General features: G+C 45.4%; 1 protein-coding gene across 1 annotated transcript; it reads right to left on the minus strand.

Moving 5' to 3' along the window:
* Window positions 1-20,161: 20,161 nt before the first annotated feature.
* On the minus strand, window positions 20,162-20,690 carry LOC123108108 (two-component response regulator ORR42-like). Its single transcript, XM_044529961.1, has 2 exons — window positions 20,475-20,690; window positions 20,162-20,350 (listed from the first exon to the last, which is right to left on the minus strand). Exons 1-2 carry the CDS (start codon window positions 20,688-20,690, stop codon window positions 20,162-20,164), a joined length of 405 nt encoding a protein of 134 aa, XP_044385896.1.
* Window positions 20,691-21,191: the final 501 nt, after the last annotated feature.

The following is a 21,191-nucleotide window of genomic DNA, read 5'->3' on the forward strand; positions in this document are numbered from 1 at the left end:
TGCCCCGCACCGCTCTCACTCTCCCTCGCCCTCCCCTTCTTCCCCTGCTCTCTCTCCCTCTCACCCGAGAACCACCGCCGCCACCGACGCCGATTGCCGCAGCCACCGTGCTCCTCTCGCCTCCCCGACGCCTCCCAGAGCTCCGCAAGTCCTCCCTCGTCCTCCTCGTCGTCTCACGCGACCAGAAGAGCCCCGGAACGCCGCCCCCGACGTTTTCCCCCTCGCCGGCCGCCGAGGATCTTCTCCGTCGAATTCGGCCACTCCGGCGCGCCCCCGAGCTCGCTGACCCTCCCTGCGCGATCCCTGTGAGCTCCACTCCGTTTCCCCTCCTCCATTTTGTTCGTTTCCGTGCCGTAGCACCCCGGCCACATTCCCGAGCGCCGCCGTCCGCCATGGACGCCGGGCATGGCACTGACGTGCTGCTGCGGCCAGTCCGACGAGCCTAGCGTGCTCCTAGCTGCCCCAGGAGTCCGCATAGCCCCTCAGCCAGCCCCCTAGCGCCCCGTAACCTCGCTCCGCCCAAACCCGAGCTCCGGCAGCCGCTGCGGCCCCCACTCCGGCGAGCTCCGGCCACCCCCGCACCTCCCGATGGCCCCCCTAGATGCGCACGGGCACGGGCTACCCTCTGGTGCCCTTGGCTTGGCCCAAAACCCCTCGCAGCGCCACTCCGGCGAGCTCCCGCCGCAGTTTTGGTCGTCGCCGGCCGAACTCCGGCGAAGTCGACGTGGCTTAGTTAATTAGTCACTAACCCCCCCCCACCTACTGACGCTGACAAGTGGGCCCCAGGGCTTAGTCAAAGCTAACCAGCCCGGGTCAACGCGGGATTAGTCCCTGTGTCACTGACGTGTGGACCCCACACGTCAGGTTTGACCTGGGGCGCTCGGTTGACCCTGCTGACGTCACTATTACGTCATGCTGACGCAGTATTTGTTCTGGAATTTAAATAAATCCTAAATGATTTATAAATTTCAGAAAATGACTAAAACTTCCAAAATTCATAGAAAATTAACCGTAACTCCAAATTTAATAAATTATATATGAAAAATTATCAGAAAAATTCAAGGAATCCATCTGTACCATTTTCATGCATGTTAGAACAACTTATCACTACTGTTTAGGCAAATGAAGTGAATGGCATTTAAATAATCCACATATGGAGTTTGAATTTGAATCTTGTATTCAAACCAACTTCATTTAATCTGGTTGCTAGTTGCATTAGCCCAAAACACATTCATATTGCCATGTCATGAGCATGCATCATATTGTGCATTGCATTGATTGTGTCTTTTCTGTTGTTGCCGGTATTTGTCCCCTCTCGATAGACGTGTACCGATGATGTGATCGTTGACACTGATGAAGACTCAATGTTATCTTCAGAAGTGCCAGGCAAGCAAAACCCCCTTGTTCATTCCGATACAATCCCACTCTCTCGCTCCTGCTCTCTTTTACTGCATTAGGACAACACGATTCATCTGTTACCTGCTGCGGTAGCTGAACCCCTTTATCCTTTGCATGACCTGTCATTCCACAGTAAATAGATGAAACCCACTAGCATGAGTAGGAGTTGTTTGAGCCCTGATGTGCCTACTCATTCATGTTTGTTTGTCATGCCTGCTACTGCTTAGAGTTGAGTCAGGTCTGATTCATCGGGGATGAATCAGAGGCGTGTGAACATGTCCTACTGTGTGTGAGCTAAGTGTGTGAACACGATTTGGTAAAGGTAGCGGTGAGAGGCCATGTAGGAGTACATGGTGGGTTGTCTCATTGCAGCCGTCCTCAGGAACTGAGTTCTGTGTTTGTGATCCATGATTCAGCTACTACCACGCATTGGGCCCGAAACCAATGGACCCTCTCGGCTTCTTGATCACCCTTGTCCTCTGTCCAGGAGTTGCAAGTAGTTTCTGGTGTTTGTAGTATGCTGGAGGCCGTGCGCAGCGCTGACCGTAGGGGTGGGCTGTGATGCGGTAGGCACGTGGCACGGTGTAACCGGGCGCCCGTTTGGTGTCTCGGGAACCCTGTTCACATCGTTTGGGGCTGTGAGCGAAACTCCGGCCGGATCTCCTCATGGATGGAACCCGAATAGGCGATAAACCTGGACTAGAGACTTGAGTGTTTAGGTAGGACGTGGCCGACACCCACGTTGGGCTTCCGCTTGAAGGTTGCCGAGTACATGTCGTGTAAACGGCGGTAAGTGGTGAGAGCGTGTGTGAAGAAGTACACCCCTGCAGGGTTAACCTAATCTATTCGAATAGCCGTGTCCACGGAAAAGGACCTCTGGGTTGCTTATATCAGTTCATAGACAAGTGAAAGTGGATACTCTAAAATACGCAAGATAAGCGTGAGTGCTATGGATGGCGTTCTCGTAGGGAGACGGGAGCGGATCCATAGTGGTGTATTGCACATATCGAGCATATTGTGTGTATGTTATTGAAATGCTTGGTATGTGTGGGATCTGACCATCTAGTTGTTTATCTTTAGTAGCCTCTCTTACCGGGAAATGTCTCCTAGTGTTTCCACTGAGCCATGGTAGCTTGCTACTGCTCCGGAACACTTAGGCTGGCCGGCATGTGTCCTTCTTCGTTCTGTGTCTGTCCCTTCGGGGAAATGTCACGCGATGAATACCGGAGTCCTGTTAGCCGCTACAGCCCGGTTCACCGGAGTCCTGCTAGCCCAGTGCTACAGCCTGGATTCACTCGCTGATGACCGACACGTTCGATGCTGGGTCATGGATGCCTGTCCCTGTAAGTTTGTGCCACTTTGGGTTTACGACTAGCCATGTCAGCCCGGGCTCCTTATCATATGGATGCTAGCGACACTGTCATATACGTGTGCCAAAAGGCGCAAATGGTCCCGGGCAAAGGTAAGGCGACACCCGTGGGAATACCGTGCGTGAGGCCGCAAAGTGATATGAGGTGTTACATGCTAGATCGATGTGGCATTGAGTCGGGGTCCTGACAGCGTTGGTATCAGAGATTGACTGCCTGTAGGATTACCAAGCCAAACTGGTCGAAGTTGAGTTTAGAAATTCTTTAGTTATATAAGGGAATTGATTGTGGGATGGAACGTAAGGCTCTTTTTACTCCTTATACCTCATGCCCTTCTGATCTGAGTCATCTTATCTTTCCTGCGGGGATTAAGAACTAGGCTATCTCTTCTTTCTATTAGGATCATGTGTTACTAATCAGTAGACTTATAAGATTGTTGGATTTAAGTCTCAGTTCAGTTCCTACTACTTCCGTATGTTAATTGTTGATCTCGGAACCTTGATATTGTGCTTCTGAGTGGTTATGCCACCATTTTTGTGATTGTCTCAAATCTTTTGAGCAATTATAGCCGTTATGCTGTCCGAGTCATCCCAGGTTTCTAAATAGTCCGATGCATTTGCAAATCCCTTCCTTCTGTTTCCGATGTTCCCATGGGCCAGATTAACCACACTAATCGGTGTGTTGAGGTAATTATTGCCTCGACATATATGTTGGAATTATTATTATGACCCTAAGTGCTTAGGGGATCATCTAGTGGTCTAGCCATGATTTGTGTCCTAGTGTGAAGATTCTGGCCTTTATTCTCGGAAGCATCCCGTGATGCTACTTAGTTGTAGGTATTCTACTCCTGGGTTCTGAACCCGAGATTCACTCTACCTACTTCATGTTGATAGTAATTGCTAGTGCCTTTAGGATATTAGTAACCTTTGCGATAGTCCTTGAAGTCCGTGGTATCTTCTTCTTCCAAATACCATGAACTACTTATGGCAGATGTTTATTGGATCAAAAAAAAATCACAATTAGAGTACTCTTGAGGAGTTCTCCATTCATAAATCGTGACTCTGCCAGTTCTACCTTTCTGCATGGGTTATCCGGAAGAAATATGTTGAACTTGGTTCGACATACTAATCTATGCATCCACAACTCAGAAAGTTATATGTTCCTTTGAGTTGTTCTCTTTAGTTGCATTCTGACCCTCGTCTATCAATTGATAGTCAAGAGTATGCGTGCGTTCGTTCATCGATGCCTATGACTCTTGTGGTCTGTCAAGCCATTTTATTCCGGAATGACTAGGAGAAACAAACTCCAGTACCTCTTCCATATCTAGGATTGGGTCAAAGTAGTTGTATTCCGCAGATCAAATGCCAATCCAGCTTTTGGTTCTGCTCTACCTTGGAGTATTACATATTTTATATCGAGATTGTTATAGGAATTGCACACCATCCCATGAACTCTTGGTACAGTGATACTTCTTGCCATCACTGTTCATTCCTCGGCCCTCGTGTTGATGCAACCGGAATACCGACAAATGAATTGTGATGTGTGAAATCAATACTGCTAGCAACTCTGTTGCTTGGTAGTTAAAGGATAATAATTTCATTCTTAGTATGTTGGTTTTCGAATCATCCTTCTAAGACTGATCGTGCTACCTAGTCCTTATTTCGGTGCACCCTTCGATTGATGAGTTAGGATCTTGTCAAGTCCTCACTCATTTGATCATATCGTCTTGCCCTCAAAAGCAAGATTGTTCTAGAGCTTAGTAACATACCGGTGGTTCGTGACTTTCCAAATATCTTCTTGGAGGTGTTACTGGGTTGTCACCTGACCGCTATGTTGAGTTCGTGATCAAGTTGGTTTCTTGTGAACCACCTTCTCTCCAAGAATCGGTGTTAGATATCCCTGAGCTAGTTGGTTAAGCTAGACAACAACTTGGAGAGTTGGAAGATAAAAGCTTGTCTGACTTAGTTCGTTCCAAAGGGATATTCTTGTGTAGTGTGTGTTGAAGAAAGATGATATCTTCATCGATTGGTCCTTGTGATCAGTTGCTGGACCTATTGTCTTATCAATCCTTTGATTTGAGTGTGGGCTATCGTCAAATCAAATCAGTACCAACGATGCTCGTAATGTTGTCTTATTCGTGGTTGATCCCTCGAGCATACACCATTATATCTTTTAGGTCTGACCAATGCTATCACTTGTTCACTTAACTATGGAATTCCTTTTAAAAGGAAACCCAGATGAATTGTTGTTGTGCCCATTGACAACATCCTTGTCTTCTCCATAATTTTGCTGAACATTAAGCTAGTGTTGGAAACTTTTGAAAGCATTTGTTCATGCTAGCTCATGAAGCATATGTTTGGATGAAGGTAGTGACTTCCTTTAATTCATGTGCATCTGATGCAAGTTGCCGCCGTGGATTCGAGAAAGTCAATGTTGCTTTCTTTGGAATCATTCCAAATCAGTCATGCACACGTGCGAAGAATGCTGTGGTTTGAAGACTTGCAACCTTCAATCTATATGTATCCCTAGCACACCAAGCCACTGATTGATTTGTTCAAGGAGAAGGAGTTCCTTCATAAGAGCTAATCCGGACTTATGAAAGAACTTCGATACCCTCGTTGATGGTTCCCCCTCCTGAACTCGGTAGTGTTTTATTATAAGACTACCACGTGGTCATGCTTGTCTGGGACAACGTGTTCACATGTTTGTAGCAGAACCAGCTCATGTTTTGGAGCTTGCTATCGTAGTTCATCTCCCGAGAATCCCGCAACGTCATCTCGTCGATTTGTGTTGCAAACTTTCATTTTTCTTCCTAGACTCGATGAGTCTGGAATATCCTGACACCAACCAGATCTGAATCTCAGGCAGATGTGATGGTTGGAACATTTCCCAAGAACTATAATATTGGTCTCTCGATAACCGGTAAGGTGGGTGTCGTGGCCAACACACCCATCCGGTAGACCTATTATTATAGTATCTTATTTGATGGAATTGGCCACCTCCCCATAGGGATTTCGTAGGATTTACTCCCTAGTTGCCCCTATGGATCTTTGTGTTCCCGAAGTCCGACCTTTACTTGATGTTCTAGATACCAAACCATTTCAATGAATGGGATACACTAGCACATCAAGGAGAACATTAGAAGCGGAGTGCTAAATGTCTCTCGGTCGATCATCCAGATTCTATCTCCTTGGCCCCGTCAAGGGTGAAATCTGAGATGATGTCATCTTCCTTTGCATCTGCATCATCCATCATCATTCATCATGGTAGCAAGTTGTGTTGCCAGGATCCTTGACACGGATGTTGGTAAAACCTTGATGATTGTGGAAATGCTCAAGTTCTTGAAAGCACGTACAAGCGCTACGTGTTACCATCGGCTCTAACTAGGATTCCTCTCAGTTTCCTCGGCAATGTTATGACCTTTTCAACCAGTGAATTCACTCTTTATTGTTGGGTTCTTCCCCAGTTACCAGAATCATTCCCAGCATTTGCATTTTGTTCCCAGCTTGCACCGCCAATGTGCCATTCTACCATGGGTCTCTTCCATTTCCGGTGATAAGCAAAATTCATCCATTACGTTGTCTTCAACAAGGTAATCCACATCATCCAAGTTTGAGTATGCCATTCTACCGAACCCCTCTAAATGATCGATTATGATTTGCCTTAAGCTGGTATAAAGAGTTTCAATGATCTCTGAATCAAAGGTAATTCTTTTGCCACTTAAGGGGAGATATCTACGAGTCACGGTTCCGAAGGTGTCTCGTTGTGGTATCATGGCAACTCAACTCCTCGCTACGTTGACAACCGATTACCACCTTCTTAAGTGTGGAATTGTTGTCCACCTAGTGAACCTTCGTCATCCGTTTCTTTCCACCCCTCTTGATGTGTATCTCGTGTCTCAACCCGAGAGATGGTCCTATGTCTCATTCCGTGAGTTGTTCGATCTTCAAGAAGATCGACCCTTCTAGAGTCTCCTTCTTCCCTCCATGTCATGTTGGCAGGATTTCTCAGAACAAGACATCAAGACAATGATGGTGAATGAATCAACGTTCAAATGAAGTGCAACCTGGATCATGAAGATTATACTAGTTGCGTTTCCCCTTCATCCTACCCTGCGCTTGAATCTCGAGACGAGATTCTTGTTTAGTGGGGGTGAGTTGTCACATCCCTAGCTTCTGGCATTGCACTAGTACTAGCCTTTGGTGATGCATCATGTTTACTTTTACAGAAAGTTGAAATGGGGATTGTCCAAACCCTAGCATTTTAAGAATTCACCAGGTTCACCTAAAATATTTTCAGTCAATCCAAGTGGCTTTCAAAAATGTTCTTCATCTTTGGAAAAATGCTGGAAACAGTAACCAGAGATGATGCACATTTTTCCATGTCATTTTGGATCTTTGAACTAATATATATTGTATTTGAGTTGGAGCAAATATATGTTATATATATTTTTAATGCTTCAATAATTCTGATATTTTGTGAGGGGCTCTAGAATATTACTTTCAGTCCCTGCAAAAATTATTGGAAGAAATAAAAATGATTTAGTGTTTGAACTAAATCAAAACAGATTGAAACAAATAGAAAACAATGATTAAAAAAATAAAACAGAGCAAAAATAAAAAGGGAGACGGCCACCTGGGCCACTTACCTGCTTACCTGCCCGGCCCAGCTCCTCCCCTTGGACCAGCCCACCACCACAGCCTCCCTGTCGTCTTCCTCCTTGGACAGGAGGACAAGGGCGTGTGCCCGACGCTCGCCGGCACGCGCGCGCGCCACCTCCCCCCCTGCTGGCCACCTCCTGCTTCCCCGGACTCCCTCGATGCCCCGGACGAAGCCACGCAGCTGCCCCGCACCGCTCTCACTCTCCCTCGCCCTCCCCTTCTTCCCCTGCTCTCTCTCCCTCTCACCCGAGAACCACCGCCGCCACCGACGCCGATTGTCGCAGCCACCGTGCTCCTCTCGCCTCCCCGACGCCTCCCAGAGCTCCGCAAGTCCTCCCTCGTCCTCCTCGTCGTCTCACGCGACCAGAAGAGCCCCGGAACGCCGCCCCCGACGTTTTCCCCCTCGCCGGCCGCCGAGGATCTTCTCCGTCGAATTCGGCCACTCCGGCGCGCCCCCGAGCTCGCTGACCCTCCCTGCGCGATCCCTGTGAGCTCCACTCCGTTTCCCCTCCTCCATTTTGTTCGTTTCCGTGCCGTAGCACCCCGGCCACATTCCCGAGCGCCGCCGTCCGCCATGGACGCCGGGCATGGCACTGACGTGCTGCTGCGGCCAGTCCGACGAACCTAGCGTGCTCCTAGCTGCCCTAGGAGTCCGCATAGCCCCTCAGCCAGCCCCCTAGCGCCCCGTAACCTCGCTCCGCCCAAACCCGAGCTCCGGCAGCCGCTGCGGCCCCCACTCCGGCGAGCTCCGGCCACCCCCGCACCTCCCGATGCCCCCCTAGATGCGCACGGGCACGGGCTACCCTCTGGTGCCCTTGGCTTGGCCCAAAACCCCTCGCAGCGCCACTCCGGCGAGCTCCCGCCGCAGTTTTGGTCGTCGCCGGCCGAACTCCGGCGAAGTCGACGTGGCTTAGTTAATTAGTCACTAACCCCCCCCCACCTACTGACGCTGACAAGTGGGCCCCAGGGCTTAGTCAAAGCTAACCAGCCCGGGTCAACGCGGGATTAGTCCCTGTGTCACTGACGTGTGGACCCCACACGTCAGGTTTGACCTGGGGCGCTCGGTTGACCCTGCTGACGTCACTATTACGTCATGCTGATGCAGTATTTGTTCTGGAATTTAAATAAATCCTAAATGATTTATAAATTTCAGAAAATGACTAAAACTTCCAAAATTCATAGAAAATTAACCGTAACTCCAAATTTAATAAATTATATATGAAAAATTATCAGAAAAATTCAAGGAATCCATCTGTACCATTTTCATGCATGTTAGAACAACTTATCACTACTGTTTAGGGCAAATGAAGTGAATGACATTTAAATAACCACATACGGAGTTTGAATTTGAATCTTGTATTCAAACCAACTTCATTTAATCTGGTTTTAGGTGCATTAGCCCAAAACACATTCATATTGCCATGTCATAGCATGCATCATATTGTGCATTGCATTGATCGTGTCTTTTCTGTATTTGCCGGTATTTGTCCCCTCTCGATAGACGTGTACCGATGATGTGATCGTTGACACTGATGAAGACTCAATGTTATCTTCAGAAGTGCCAGGCAAGCAAAACCCCCTTGTTCATTCCGATACAATCCCACTCTCTCGCTCCTGCTCTCTTTTACTGCATTAGGACAACAACGATTCATCTGTTACCTGCTGCGGTAGCTGAACCCCTTTATCCTTTGCATGACCTGTCATTCCACAGTAAATAGATGAAACCCACTAGTATGAGTAGGAGTTGTTTGAGCCCTGATGTGCCTACTCATTCATGTTTGTTTGTCATGCCTGCTACTGCTTAGAGTTGAGTCAGGTCTGATTCATCGGGGATGAATCAGAGGCGTGTGAACATGTCCTACTGTGTGTGAGCTAAGTGTGTGAACACGATTTGGTAAAGGTAGCGGTGAGAGGCCATGTAGGAGTACATGGTGGGTTGTCTCATTGCAGCCATCCTCAGGAACTGAGTTCTGTGTTTGTGATCCATGATTCAGCTACTACCACGCATTGGGCCCGAAACCAATGGACCCTCTCGGCTTCTTGATCACCCTTGTCCTCTGTCCAGGAGTTGCAAGTAGTTTCTGGTGTTTGTAGTATGCTGGAGGCCGTGCGCAGCGCTGACCGTAGGGGTGGGCTGTGATGCGGTAGGCACGTGGCACGGTGTACCGGGCGCCCGTTTGGTGTCTCGGGAACCCTGTTCACATCGTTTGGGGCTGTGAGCGAAACTCCGGCCGGATCTCCTCATGGATGGAACCCGAATAGGCGATAAACCTGGACTAGAGACTTGAGTGTTTAGGTAGGACGTGGCCGACACCCACGTTGGGCTTCCGCTTGAAGGTTGCCGAGTACATGTCGTGTAAACGGCGGTAAGTGGTGAGAGCGTGTGTGAAGAAGTACACCCCTGCAGGGTTAACCTAATCTATTCGAATAGCCGTGTCCACGGAAAAGGACCTCTGGGTTGCTTATATCAGTTCATAGACAAGTGAAAGTGGATACTCTAAAATACGCAAGATAAGCGTGAGTGCTATGGATGGCGTTCTCGTAGGGAGACGGGAGCGGATCCATAGTGGTGTATTGATATGGTGAATATGTGGACTCGTGTGCGCCACCTCAAAAAAGTTACTCGCAGTCGTAGTTCAGGATAGCCACCGAGTCAAAGCTGGCTTGCTGCAGTTAAACCCCACCATCCCTTTGTTGATAATGATGCATATGTAGATAGTTCTGATGTAAGTCTTGCTGGGTACATTTGTACTCACGTTTGCCTATTTTATGTTTTTGCAGAGAGACTTCAGTCTCATTAGTAGTTCCGCTTGGACTTCGACGTTTAGCTTGTTACCTCAGCTACGATCTTGTGCCCTCGACAGGATCTGATAGATAGTCAGGCTTCTCAGCCTTTTTCATTTATAGATGTCTGTACTCAGACATGATAGCTTCCGCTTGTGCTTTGACTTGTATGCTCTGAGTGTTGGGTCATGAGACCCATGTTTGTAATATCTCGCTCCTCGGAGCCTATTGAATAAACTACTTGAGTCGTAGAGTCATTTTGTGATGCCATGTTGTATTGCACATATCGAGCATATTGTGTGTATGTTATTGAAATGCTTGGTATGTGTGGGATCTGACCATCTAGTTGTTTATCTTTAGTAGCCTCTCTTACCGGGAAATGTCTCCTAGTGTTTCCACTGAGCCATGGTAGCTTGCTACTGCTCCGGAACACTTAGGCTGGCCGGCATGTGTCCTTCTTCATTCCTGTGTCTGTCCCTTCGGGGAAATGTCACGCGATGAATACCGGAGTCCTGTTAGCCGCTACAGCCCGGTTCACCGGAGTCCTGCTAGCCCAGTGCTACAGCCTGGATTCACTCGCTGATGACCGACACGTTCGATGCTGGGTCATGGATGCCTGTCCCTGTAAGTTTGTGCCACTTTGGGTTTACGACTAGCCATGTCAGCCCGGGCTCCTTATCATATGGATGCTAGCGACACTGTCATATACGTGTGCCAAAAGGCGCAAACGGTCCCGGGCAAAGGTAAGGCGACACCCGTGGGAATACCGTGCGTGAGGCCGCAAAGTGATATGAGGTGTTACATGCTAGATCGATGTGGCATTGAGTCGGGGTCCTGACACACACCTGGAAACTTAATATCTGCAGAAAGGTATTTAGTAGCAAAGGAATATGATAGTAGTGGTAACGGTGGCAAAAAAGTAATAGTGGCAAAAAGTAACGGTAGCAAAAGTAATACTTTTGGGTTTTATAGTGATGGTAAAAGTAGCAACGGAAAAGTAAATAAGCAAAGAACAATATATGCAAAGCTCGTAGGCAATGGATCGGTGATGGAGAATTATGTCGGATGCTATCGTACATGCAATAGTCATAACCTAGGGTGACACAGAACTAGCTCCAGTTCATCAATGTAATGTAGGCATGTATTCCGAATATAGTCATACATGCTTATGGAAAAGAACTTGCATGACATATTTTGTCCAACCCTCCCGTGGCAGCGGGGTCCTATTGGAAACTAAGGGATATTAAGGCCTCCTTTTAATAGAGTACCAAACCAAAGCATTAACATATAGTGAATACATCAACTCCTCAGACTACGGTCATCACCGGGAGTGGTCCTGATTATTGTCACTTCGGGGTTGCCGGATCATAACACATAGTAGGTGACTATAGACTTGCAGTATAGGATCAAGAACTCATATATATTCATGAAAACATAATAGGTTCAGATCTGAAATCATGGCACTCGGGCCCTAGTGACAAGCATTAAGCATAGCAAAATCATAGCAACATCAATCTCAAAACATAGTGGATACTAGGGATCAAACCCTAACAAAACTAACTCGATTACATGATAAATCTCATCCAACCCATCACCGTCCAGGAAGCCTACGATGGAATTACTCACGCACGACGGTGAACATCATGAAATTGGTGATGAAGGAAGGTTGATGATGATGATGGCGATGGTTTCCTCTCTCGGGAGCCCCGGACGGACTCCAGATCAGCCCTCCCGAGAGAGTGAATATATGGAGTCAGGGTTGAGGTCGGTGGAGCATCAAGGGGCCCACGAGGCAGGGGGCGCGCCCCCCACCCTCGTGGACAGGTGGAGGCCCCCCTGACATGGATTCTTCTTCCCGTATTTTTTATATATTCCAAAATAATTCTCCGTTGATTTTCAAGTCATTCTGAGAACTTTTATTTCTGCACAAAAATAACACCATGGCAATTCTGCTGAAAACAACGTCAGTACGGGTTATTTCCATTCAAATCATGCAAGTTAGAGTCCAAAACAAGGGCAAAAGTGTTTGGAAAAGTAGATACGACGGAGACGTATCAAACATATATTGTGAAATAGTATGGCTCCTTCATGGATGTTCTTCCAGGTCGGCTCCAACTCCGATGACCATTTAGAAACTCCATCTTGTTTGTCATGCCAGGCCGCCAAGCCGCCAACCTAATCTCTATTATCCAACTACTACAACTAGTAATGAATTTTACATAGAGTCATAAGTCGACACGCATGTCGTTATACAATATAATGATAGCACTTTGGCTCCTGCCGGCTAACAAACATGACACACAGGCTATGTATAATTTACACACATGCATACACATGAGCCATACTATTCACATCAAACCCTGCAAAATAAAGTTATGCATAGAATCGTATTCTACCAGTTTGAGTGATCATGAACTCCGATCACGCCGAATTCGCTAATCTGACCAATTTTATCGATCATCGCGAGCCTGATTCGGATTTACATTCCACTGTAAACCCCGATGGCGGATACCGACCGGTAGGGGTAGGTTGTGTCACGACCTCATCGACTTCAATCATCAGAAAACATAGCCTCAACTATCCCCATGTGCAGTTGATCACATCAACCGTGCACATAGCCGATCTCATCAACGACAACAGATCTCATCTATCGCCTGCACATATCTAATATGCATACGATCTGAATCCAAATCCTATAGCGGAGGCTCTGATACCACTATTGGGTTCTATGGTAGGGTGCGTCGGAGCGGCGCAAGTGCACCGCCTCTAATGGTATCAGCGCATGCAGCAGGAATGTCGTGCGGCGGACTGCTAGGTCCGATCACACAACCGGCGGCGAGTGGAGGTGTCTATTAGCAACACATGCAAACCCTAGTAACAGCGCCGAAGCAATCATCTGCATGAGTTTGCTGCACCCCACATTATATAGCTGTCCGTCACGGGCCCAATACTTGGGCCTTGCATGGACTCTAAAGCCCATAACTCTACTCGGCCACAATCCGAATACAACTCGAATCACATCCGACTAGTGTTCTCGGATCCGACCTTGTAGGTTCCTTCCGATAAGCGCGTGACCCCTTAGGTTCAAGCTGGCTTGGTCACAGTTTGGATCACATCCGGACTACATGGCTGGTAGCGGCCTCTAGCAAGACGTGCCGACCACCAAGCTGACAATGAAGCTGGTTAGGCGAACCTGTACATCACACTTCCATTCCTTTTGCCACACGATATATGTTGTCGGGCTGAAGGCGAGTCTGTCATCCTTGTGCTAGCCCTACCTCTTTCTCATTCCAGTGATGCCGACCACAAACCAGATTATCTCATAATCCTTGTCACATGGCCATGCTTATCCTGGTCGGACCACACGAGGGGCCCAGAGTATATCTCTCCTTATCGGAGGGGCAAATCCCATCTTGCTCGACCATGTCTCGCAGCATGGGTCTGGACAAGCCCGAAACCTACCTTTGTAACTACCCAGTCACGGAGTAGTGTTTGGTTGGCCCAAAGCAAGTCTGTTACCATCCCGAGTACATACGCCAGCTCAGGTATTAGGACATAAAACGTATGTTGCACTAGAAACTCACAGATGACATATCGCTGTGTCTCATAGTTGAGTCTGTCCGACTCGGACCTTATCTCAACTCGGATCCGACTATGTTGAATCTGACTAGATCCTTCCAACTACATATTATCCGGTTAGCATCTAATGCCCCATGGCTAGTGAGACCAAGCCATCGACAGTGTCATATGCCAATCTAGTTGGTTGCACGTCCACATAGCCCTTTCGACTAGGGACCTTTTAGGACGTTCATCATACAATGCATAGTCCCACAAACAAGTCACGTACTTGCTGATACACATCATTGATAATGTCCAAGGACTATCTTTATTCATAAACACATAGGAAATATCATCATACATGATTGCCTCTAGGGCATATCTCCAACAAGGCCATCGTCAACAGCAAGGGGGGAGACCCACTGCCGGCCACACCGTTATCTCTGGCCAAGCACCGTCGTGGGAGGTCCTCCGATCCATTCATCGTTGCCCTAGTGTGGGTGAATCAGGCCTCTTGCCGCCCACCTATCCACATCCCGACCACCTTCAGGTATATCTTCCTTCAAAACCACCCTAGCTCTACTTCCCCAGCTCGCTATGTAGCTGCATGTGCATCATTTTCTACCTCTCAGCCCCTCTCGATCGTATGGTCCAACGGCACATATTTTTCTTCTTCTATTTTTAGAGGTAAAGCTACTTCATGGAGTCGAATCTTGTACTTGGTTCAAACAAGAAATAAAGTGGGGGTGGGGGGATTTAGTATGTACATCAGACTTGGTACAAACAAGAAGGAAAGAGGGTGAAAGTAGTACAGACTAGTCATCCAACCGGTCTCTTGGTCGAAAATGGAAATGTAGGGGAAACGATGTACAGAGTGGTATGACCAGGACTAGATTTGATATCCACACATAGGAGTAGGTGGCTAGAGTGAACAAAAATGGGACCAACCCAGATATGTTTCTTGAATGTTTGTTTCTCGGGGCAACGAACTCCAAATCGCCACTTTATGCCCTAGTTTAGGTACATGGTGCTGGACTGCTGGTGCACCCACTGTTCCATGCCCTTATACCAAATATTTAACTATTATTAATCTAATGCCCCTGGTAAAATGAAGCCATGCCACTGTTATAAGCCATGACAAGTTTAGCCAATTTTTTTTGCATGTAATTGTTTGAGACTCTGACTGTTTCCTCTGTAGCTTTCTGTGCAAACAGGGATATCCATTTCACCTGGTTGCTGTTGTGACCTTTTGGTGCACTGCACAAAACACTTCTTAAAAGAAGTGACTTTTGTGCTATTTAACTGGAATGTCAGAATGGAATGGTTGGTTCATTTCGGTGGAACTACACAAAGGGAGATCTGTGTTCCAATCATCATCATCCATATTGGCACCATAACCTTCCTTTAGGTAAGAATGTTATTTAATGCATGTGTTCATCTCTATTTTGCGACTGCCATGAGAAAATAATGCTCTTGTTTACTAGTACATTTGTACTCCCTCACTAACAAAACCAATTCTGAAATAGAAGGCCAATCATGTACTTGGTTTCACCAACTAGTGAGGAGGAAGAGAAATAGAGCATGAAGAGGAAGAAGAAGAAGAAGAAGAAGAAGAAGAAGAAGAAGAAGAAGAAGAATAAACAGTGCCAAGGTGATCTTGCTGAAGCCGAGGCCTCTGTCGAGGCCATTCAAGGGATCCAACAGCATCTACCTTACATGTGAGACGATCCTCTAGGGAGCCCTTCCACTTCTGTGTATTGTCCATCATGAATTTGATGCTACTATTAGAGTAATATGCTAATGTCTTTCTATCATTTCTCACTAAGTTAATGAAGGTTTTGCCTTGTTCCTACTTGTGCAAACAGGGATCATGTTGTGCCAATCATACATTAGTGGAACTACACAAGACAATACGATGAACTGTATCGCGGCCAGTGCTTTAACTCTGCTGGAAGTTCTTAATCTTTCGATATAATCTCAGCACTAGTAAACAAGAGTGATTTCAACCATACATTTGAAGAGCACAAAAATATATACTATTGAGTGATTCCAGTGAGTGCTTAATCATCTCTTCTGGGACTACATGAATCAGATTTTTTTTCTCAGGTTGGTACTGGCCTAAGGCCTTCATCCATATTATTGTTATCGTGCTACTGTCATGAGAAACTCCTTTATCTTTGCACGTTAAAGTTTTGCAACCTATGACACATGACAATGCTTTGAGCGTTGAGCTAATTGGCACAGATTAAATAAACTAATACCTCTCTTTAAGCAAGACTATTATGTTGCTAACTTTACCCATTTAGATAATGAGGGTGCTTCTATTTGTTAGTGTATGTTTCATCAACTAGTCCCACTATTACAGTAATCTCACTCTCTCAATATTTGTGCCAATAGGGATGCTCGATTTTGGTGCAATTGCAAAAAAACTTTAGGTGCTTCATTGCCTCGACAGCTTCCTGCCTTTCCTGTCAGTCGCTAATCTCGGCTTGCTTCCTTCCTTTGTTGTCAGTCGCTTTGCTTATCTCGGCTTCCAGTCAAAGGAAATAGTAATTGATATGCTACCTCACACAGGTTGGTACTTGTCTTTATCCTGATTATTGTGCTGGTCATATGTATTGGTAATTTGGTATTGTACTACTGTTTACCGATTTCATAAAGGAGAAACTTGGAGCCTGAACTCGCAGACAAATCATTACATTGGGTGATTTCAGTAGAACTTCACAAAAAGATCAGATGGGCAGATACTTATGATGCCTCTATGTACTCCAAAGTTCACTCAGAAAAGAATCAATGTTGACAAGAAGAAGAGCCTATATTCTTTCGAGTATCAACCAGCGTCAACCAGTTCTCAAACTCCAAGTATTAGGAGAGTGAATGCCAAAAATATTGCTTGGCACATAGCCCAGAAGAATGCAGTCAGTCTTTGGTCCCAACTTGTGCCTTTTGGGTATCGGCACATATGGTAGCGAAATGTATGGCATGGAGTCTAAATATTCCAGACAAGTTGGTTGACGCATATATTCATCTTGCACTTAATCAGTATGCACGCCAGGGATGCTCCATTTCAGTTGAACTACACAAAAAATTTGGGTGGTTCATTTTCTCAGCCGCCTCCTTTCTTGTCTGCAATGTAGAATTTTGGCGAGCTACAAGACCAAGATAAGCTAGTAAACTAGTTGGATGAAAGTAGTGGCCAAGTTGCTCGAACCTCCCTCGGCACGAGGCCACTATTTGAGGATAAACCTCCAAGCAAAGTTCAGATTGTCTGTGCTGCCTCTTATGTACTCGAAAGTTTACTCGTACAAGAATTACTTTTAGCAAGAAGTACCTCCGACTGAACACCACCATTTACCAGTCTGTACCCTAGGTAATTAAAGTTCGTCCATGGATGATATTGGATGGGATATCAATCATTGGGTTGCATAAACATGCTGGACATGTGTATATCTAAATCTTTTTGTGAATTATCTATGAAAATTGTCGTGTGATCTATCAATATTTTGGATGCATAGACATGCTGAACTTGTGTATATATGAATCTTTTGAGTTGTTGATTGTGAATGTTGGCAATGAATATGAACGTCTCATGTGAACCTGAGTTTGATACGAATGTTTACTTGTTCTGTTGTACTTGTGTGTGAACTTGTTAGTATGTCTACTGTGGGATTTGTGACGTGTGGGTGTCACCGACACACCTTCCCGAGAAGAATTGCACCTGCTTTGTTAGGGTAGCAACAGCGCATCAACTCTTTTTAATATTTTTGCTCTGTCTCCCCCCTTCCCCGCTCAACCCCTACTGTAATGTTTTTGGCCTCAAGACAAGCATAGTACTGCATTGTTTTTGGGGCTTGATGAATAATCGAGTGCTAGTTTCTGTAGGTTGGCCCACCCAGCAAATGGGTTGCTGGTCCACCACGGACTGGGAGGCTAAAAATACAAGTTGTATGGTGCAGAGGCAAGTCAAAAAACACCATCGAGAGCCATCCACTGAAGAAAATATCACACATATTATTGCCTCTAGGGCATATTTCCTTCAAAGCGGGCGCGGTCCAGGACAATTTCCTCTTTCATGCTAAGGAGGCAAGGACGTACGCGGGTTCCCAAGGGATCCTGTAAAGGTTTCCATTCTCGTGCAACATGACAAATACCATGAGCTCGGCAGGATGGATGTCATCGCCGATCCCACCTCTGCGTCATGGCCAGAAGCTTTGCAGGAGAAGACCACCTTTCGTCAGGATAAGATGTACTACTATCCCCCTTCAAAATTGGCCGTTGTGGAATCCTTTCCCGCATAAGTTATGAGGGAAGAGTCCCAAGGCCACTATAATTATAAGCTAGTCTCCACCGTAGAGAGGGATCGAACCCTTCGGCAATTGAGCTTTCCTGAGGCAGCTCATCCGCTTGTACTAGTTCATCCCCATCATCCTCGCGAGGCAATCAACCACAAAGCAGTAGTAGGGTCTTACACCTTAAGGTGGCCCAAATCTAGGTAAATATGTGTTCTTCCTTTCCCCCGCTTGCACGAACCCGGTGAGGCCAAGCCATGAGGCGATGAGCCTGAGGTTGTAGCTAGGCAGGGTCTTCGTACACGCCCGAGAGTTCGAACCTTGTTTCAGTCCGCGGAGCCTCGACTATGACAGGTCTCAAGTATATAACCAGAGATGTCCGTTTGATGCACATTCTAAAGCCAAAACATGAAGGATAGGCTGACTAAGGCATGCAATATCATAAGTCCAAAATAAAAAATAGAGACCTACTTGTAAACCTTTATTTTCTAGGAACTCCTTGAAATCGGCCAATTTGAGATCACCCACAATAATTGACATGTGGGCCACTGGAGTTGATGAGGGGGTAGTAAAGTGAGCTTCTCATCCACCTTTCCAACCCCTGAATCTACCCATGCAATTTCATGCTCGCCCAACTATAGAAAATGTTGGTGCCAGAGTTAGTGCTTTCTTTGAACAAACTCAAAGGAAGTAAATGTGGCTGAAGACTGAGACCAGGTGCTTTCCGGTGGTTACTGGCCAAAATTTTGCATGGATAACTCAGGGTTGATGAGAAAATTCAACTTGTTTAACATTATTCTTTTGGCTAGTGACTAGTTAGGAAATGGAATGCATGGGCGCTGGTTGGAAGGAACAACATTTTTCTTTATCCATTTTTTGTTTTTCATTTTGGACAGCAAAAGAAATCCTACCATTTTCATTTTGTTTGTTAATTATTGAGATCTGAATGGGCTATGAGTACTTTAGGAGGTAAAAACATGGATGCCTCCATGTTCCCCTGACTTTATACACTCCTTAAACTTGTACATATAGAGAGGCATAAACATGGACGCCCACAAAAAACGTACTATATAGATCAAAATGAACTACTTCCACTCTATACACAAATACCACCACCTCTTATAAACTCATGTTTGTAAAACATGGATACAAAAACTACTACAACATGGATGATAAAACAAGGTATAAAAACAAAAGATGAAATAAGGATGTGTAGGCTGGAGCAAGATCTTATAATGGAGCTAAAGGAGTAGAATGGATCTCTTTCCTCCTTTGCCGCTTCACTATTTTGGTGGTAGTGTGCCTTGTACCCTGAGTATGCCATGGTACTTATACAGGGGCAACGGGGAGGCATATCCCATGGCCAACGAATCTGCACCTCCTTGACCATGCAAAAATCCTCCACTCTCTGCCCACGTAAATATGGCAAATGAATATGGGGAGATTTTATACACACACATTAATGATGCACATCTTTGGAAATGCAATATTTATGGCGTATGCGACGACAAAGGGATGTGTTGGGTAGCACGAGATAATGGATGTGAGATTAGGAAAGGCTGATGGGACGAAGAGCAACGACGGTGTAGAGGATCATGCGAGAGAGGCACTCAAGGAAGGAGGGAGGGATAAGTAGGTTTATAAATATTTAGAAATGAAAATATATTACAAAATTATTTGTGGAGGTTTATGAACGCAAGGACGTACTTTAGAGTATCATGTTAAAAATCAATGTCTCACGAAATGTTAAAACAATGTCAATTAGCTTTGAGCCTCTCTCCTACAAATTACGCAAAACATACCCTCGATTAAAGTTGGCAAATAAATTATGTAACTATTTCTTTCGAGTATTTGTTTATCAAAGTGATAATGGACAAAACATTGCGCCCTATTTATATTGGTGCCGAACAATAAATATGTCAATGCCTCGGAATCAGGGGTAGCGTCTCATGTTCTTCTTGCTTAGAACGAACGAACTTTAACATTAATCTTTCAAAATGATACAACACAATGAAACTAAACAACACGACAATGCATACATAAGAAAACATAGTTCCAGGAGCAGAAAAACATTTCCTCCATCGCTCAAGGAAGTTGGATTGTGCTAGACCATGGTGTTCTTCTTCTTGTTCATGACTTCCTTAATTATAGACTCGAGATCCTGAACCTTGATTGGTTTGGGCACAAAAACATCAGCACCAGCACTTATGAACACCTCCATGGCATCGTCATCAGCTGACATCCCAACAATCTTCACATCAGTTTCCCCCATAGCACGAATCATTACAACTGCCTGTTAAGCAACACAACAAAAGAATTTTTAGTTTATTTTCAAACTTAAAACAAGGACTCATGTTCAGATCAATACATTTCTAAAAATTGTAAAACATTGAAAATCCAAAGGGGAAGCTAAGCACCTCAGGACTAGTCATGATGGGCATGTCCTTATCATAAAAAATAATGTCAAACTTCTTCCCCTCAAGGAATAGGTCAACTGCTTCTTTTCCATTCACGGCAAGAGTAATCTCACATTGAAAATTACGTAACTTTGCCGAGAGGACCATCCTTTGAACTGTGGTGTCCTCAACAACTAGGGCCTTCATAAAGGAGGATCCTTGGGCCTTGGATGCCATGATCAGCTAAACAAATTTGAAAATATAACAAAGAATTAGTTATTCCCAATAGGATAAGGAAATTAGTTATTCCCTTACACACTCATGCCAAATACACAAAGGAGATTGTTATTCTTGAAAAGAGTCAACACAAAAATATAATATTACTCAGTGACATCATAGTTTCACTAATATAGAAGTCCCAAAACATGATGAAAAGTAACAGAAGAAATCTGGTACCTTCCGTCATATAGATTGATCGATTGTTATATGCATGATTAATTTTGCATGTTCTTTCTATTTATGAAATCATGTTGCTCCAAAAATAGATGCAGCCAAATAAGATCAACATAGAAAATAAACCATCAAATGGCAGCACGTATATATAGAGAGGCATAAACATGGATGTCAACACAAGTGTACTATATAGATCAAATGAACTACTTACACCATACACATATATAACCTCACCTCTTGTAAACTCGTGTATATAATACATGGATACAAAAACTATAAAGGGTG

This window comes from Triticum aestivum, chromosome 5A (genome assembly GCF_018294505.1).
Source record: "Triticum aestivum cultivar Chinese Spring chromosome 5A, IWGSC CS RefSeq v2.1, whole genome shotgun sequence".
NCBI lineage: Eukaryota > Viridiplantae > Streptophyta > Magnoliopsida > Poales > Poaceae > Triticum > Triticum aestivum.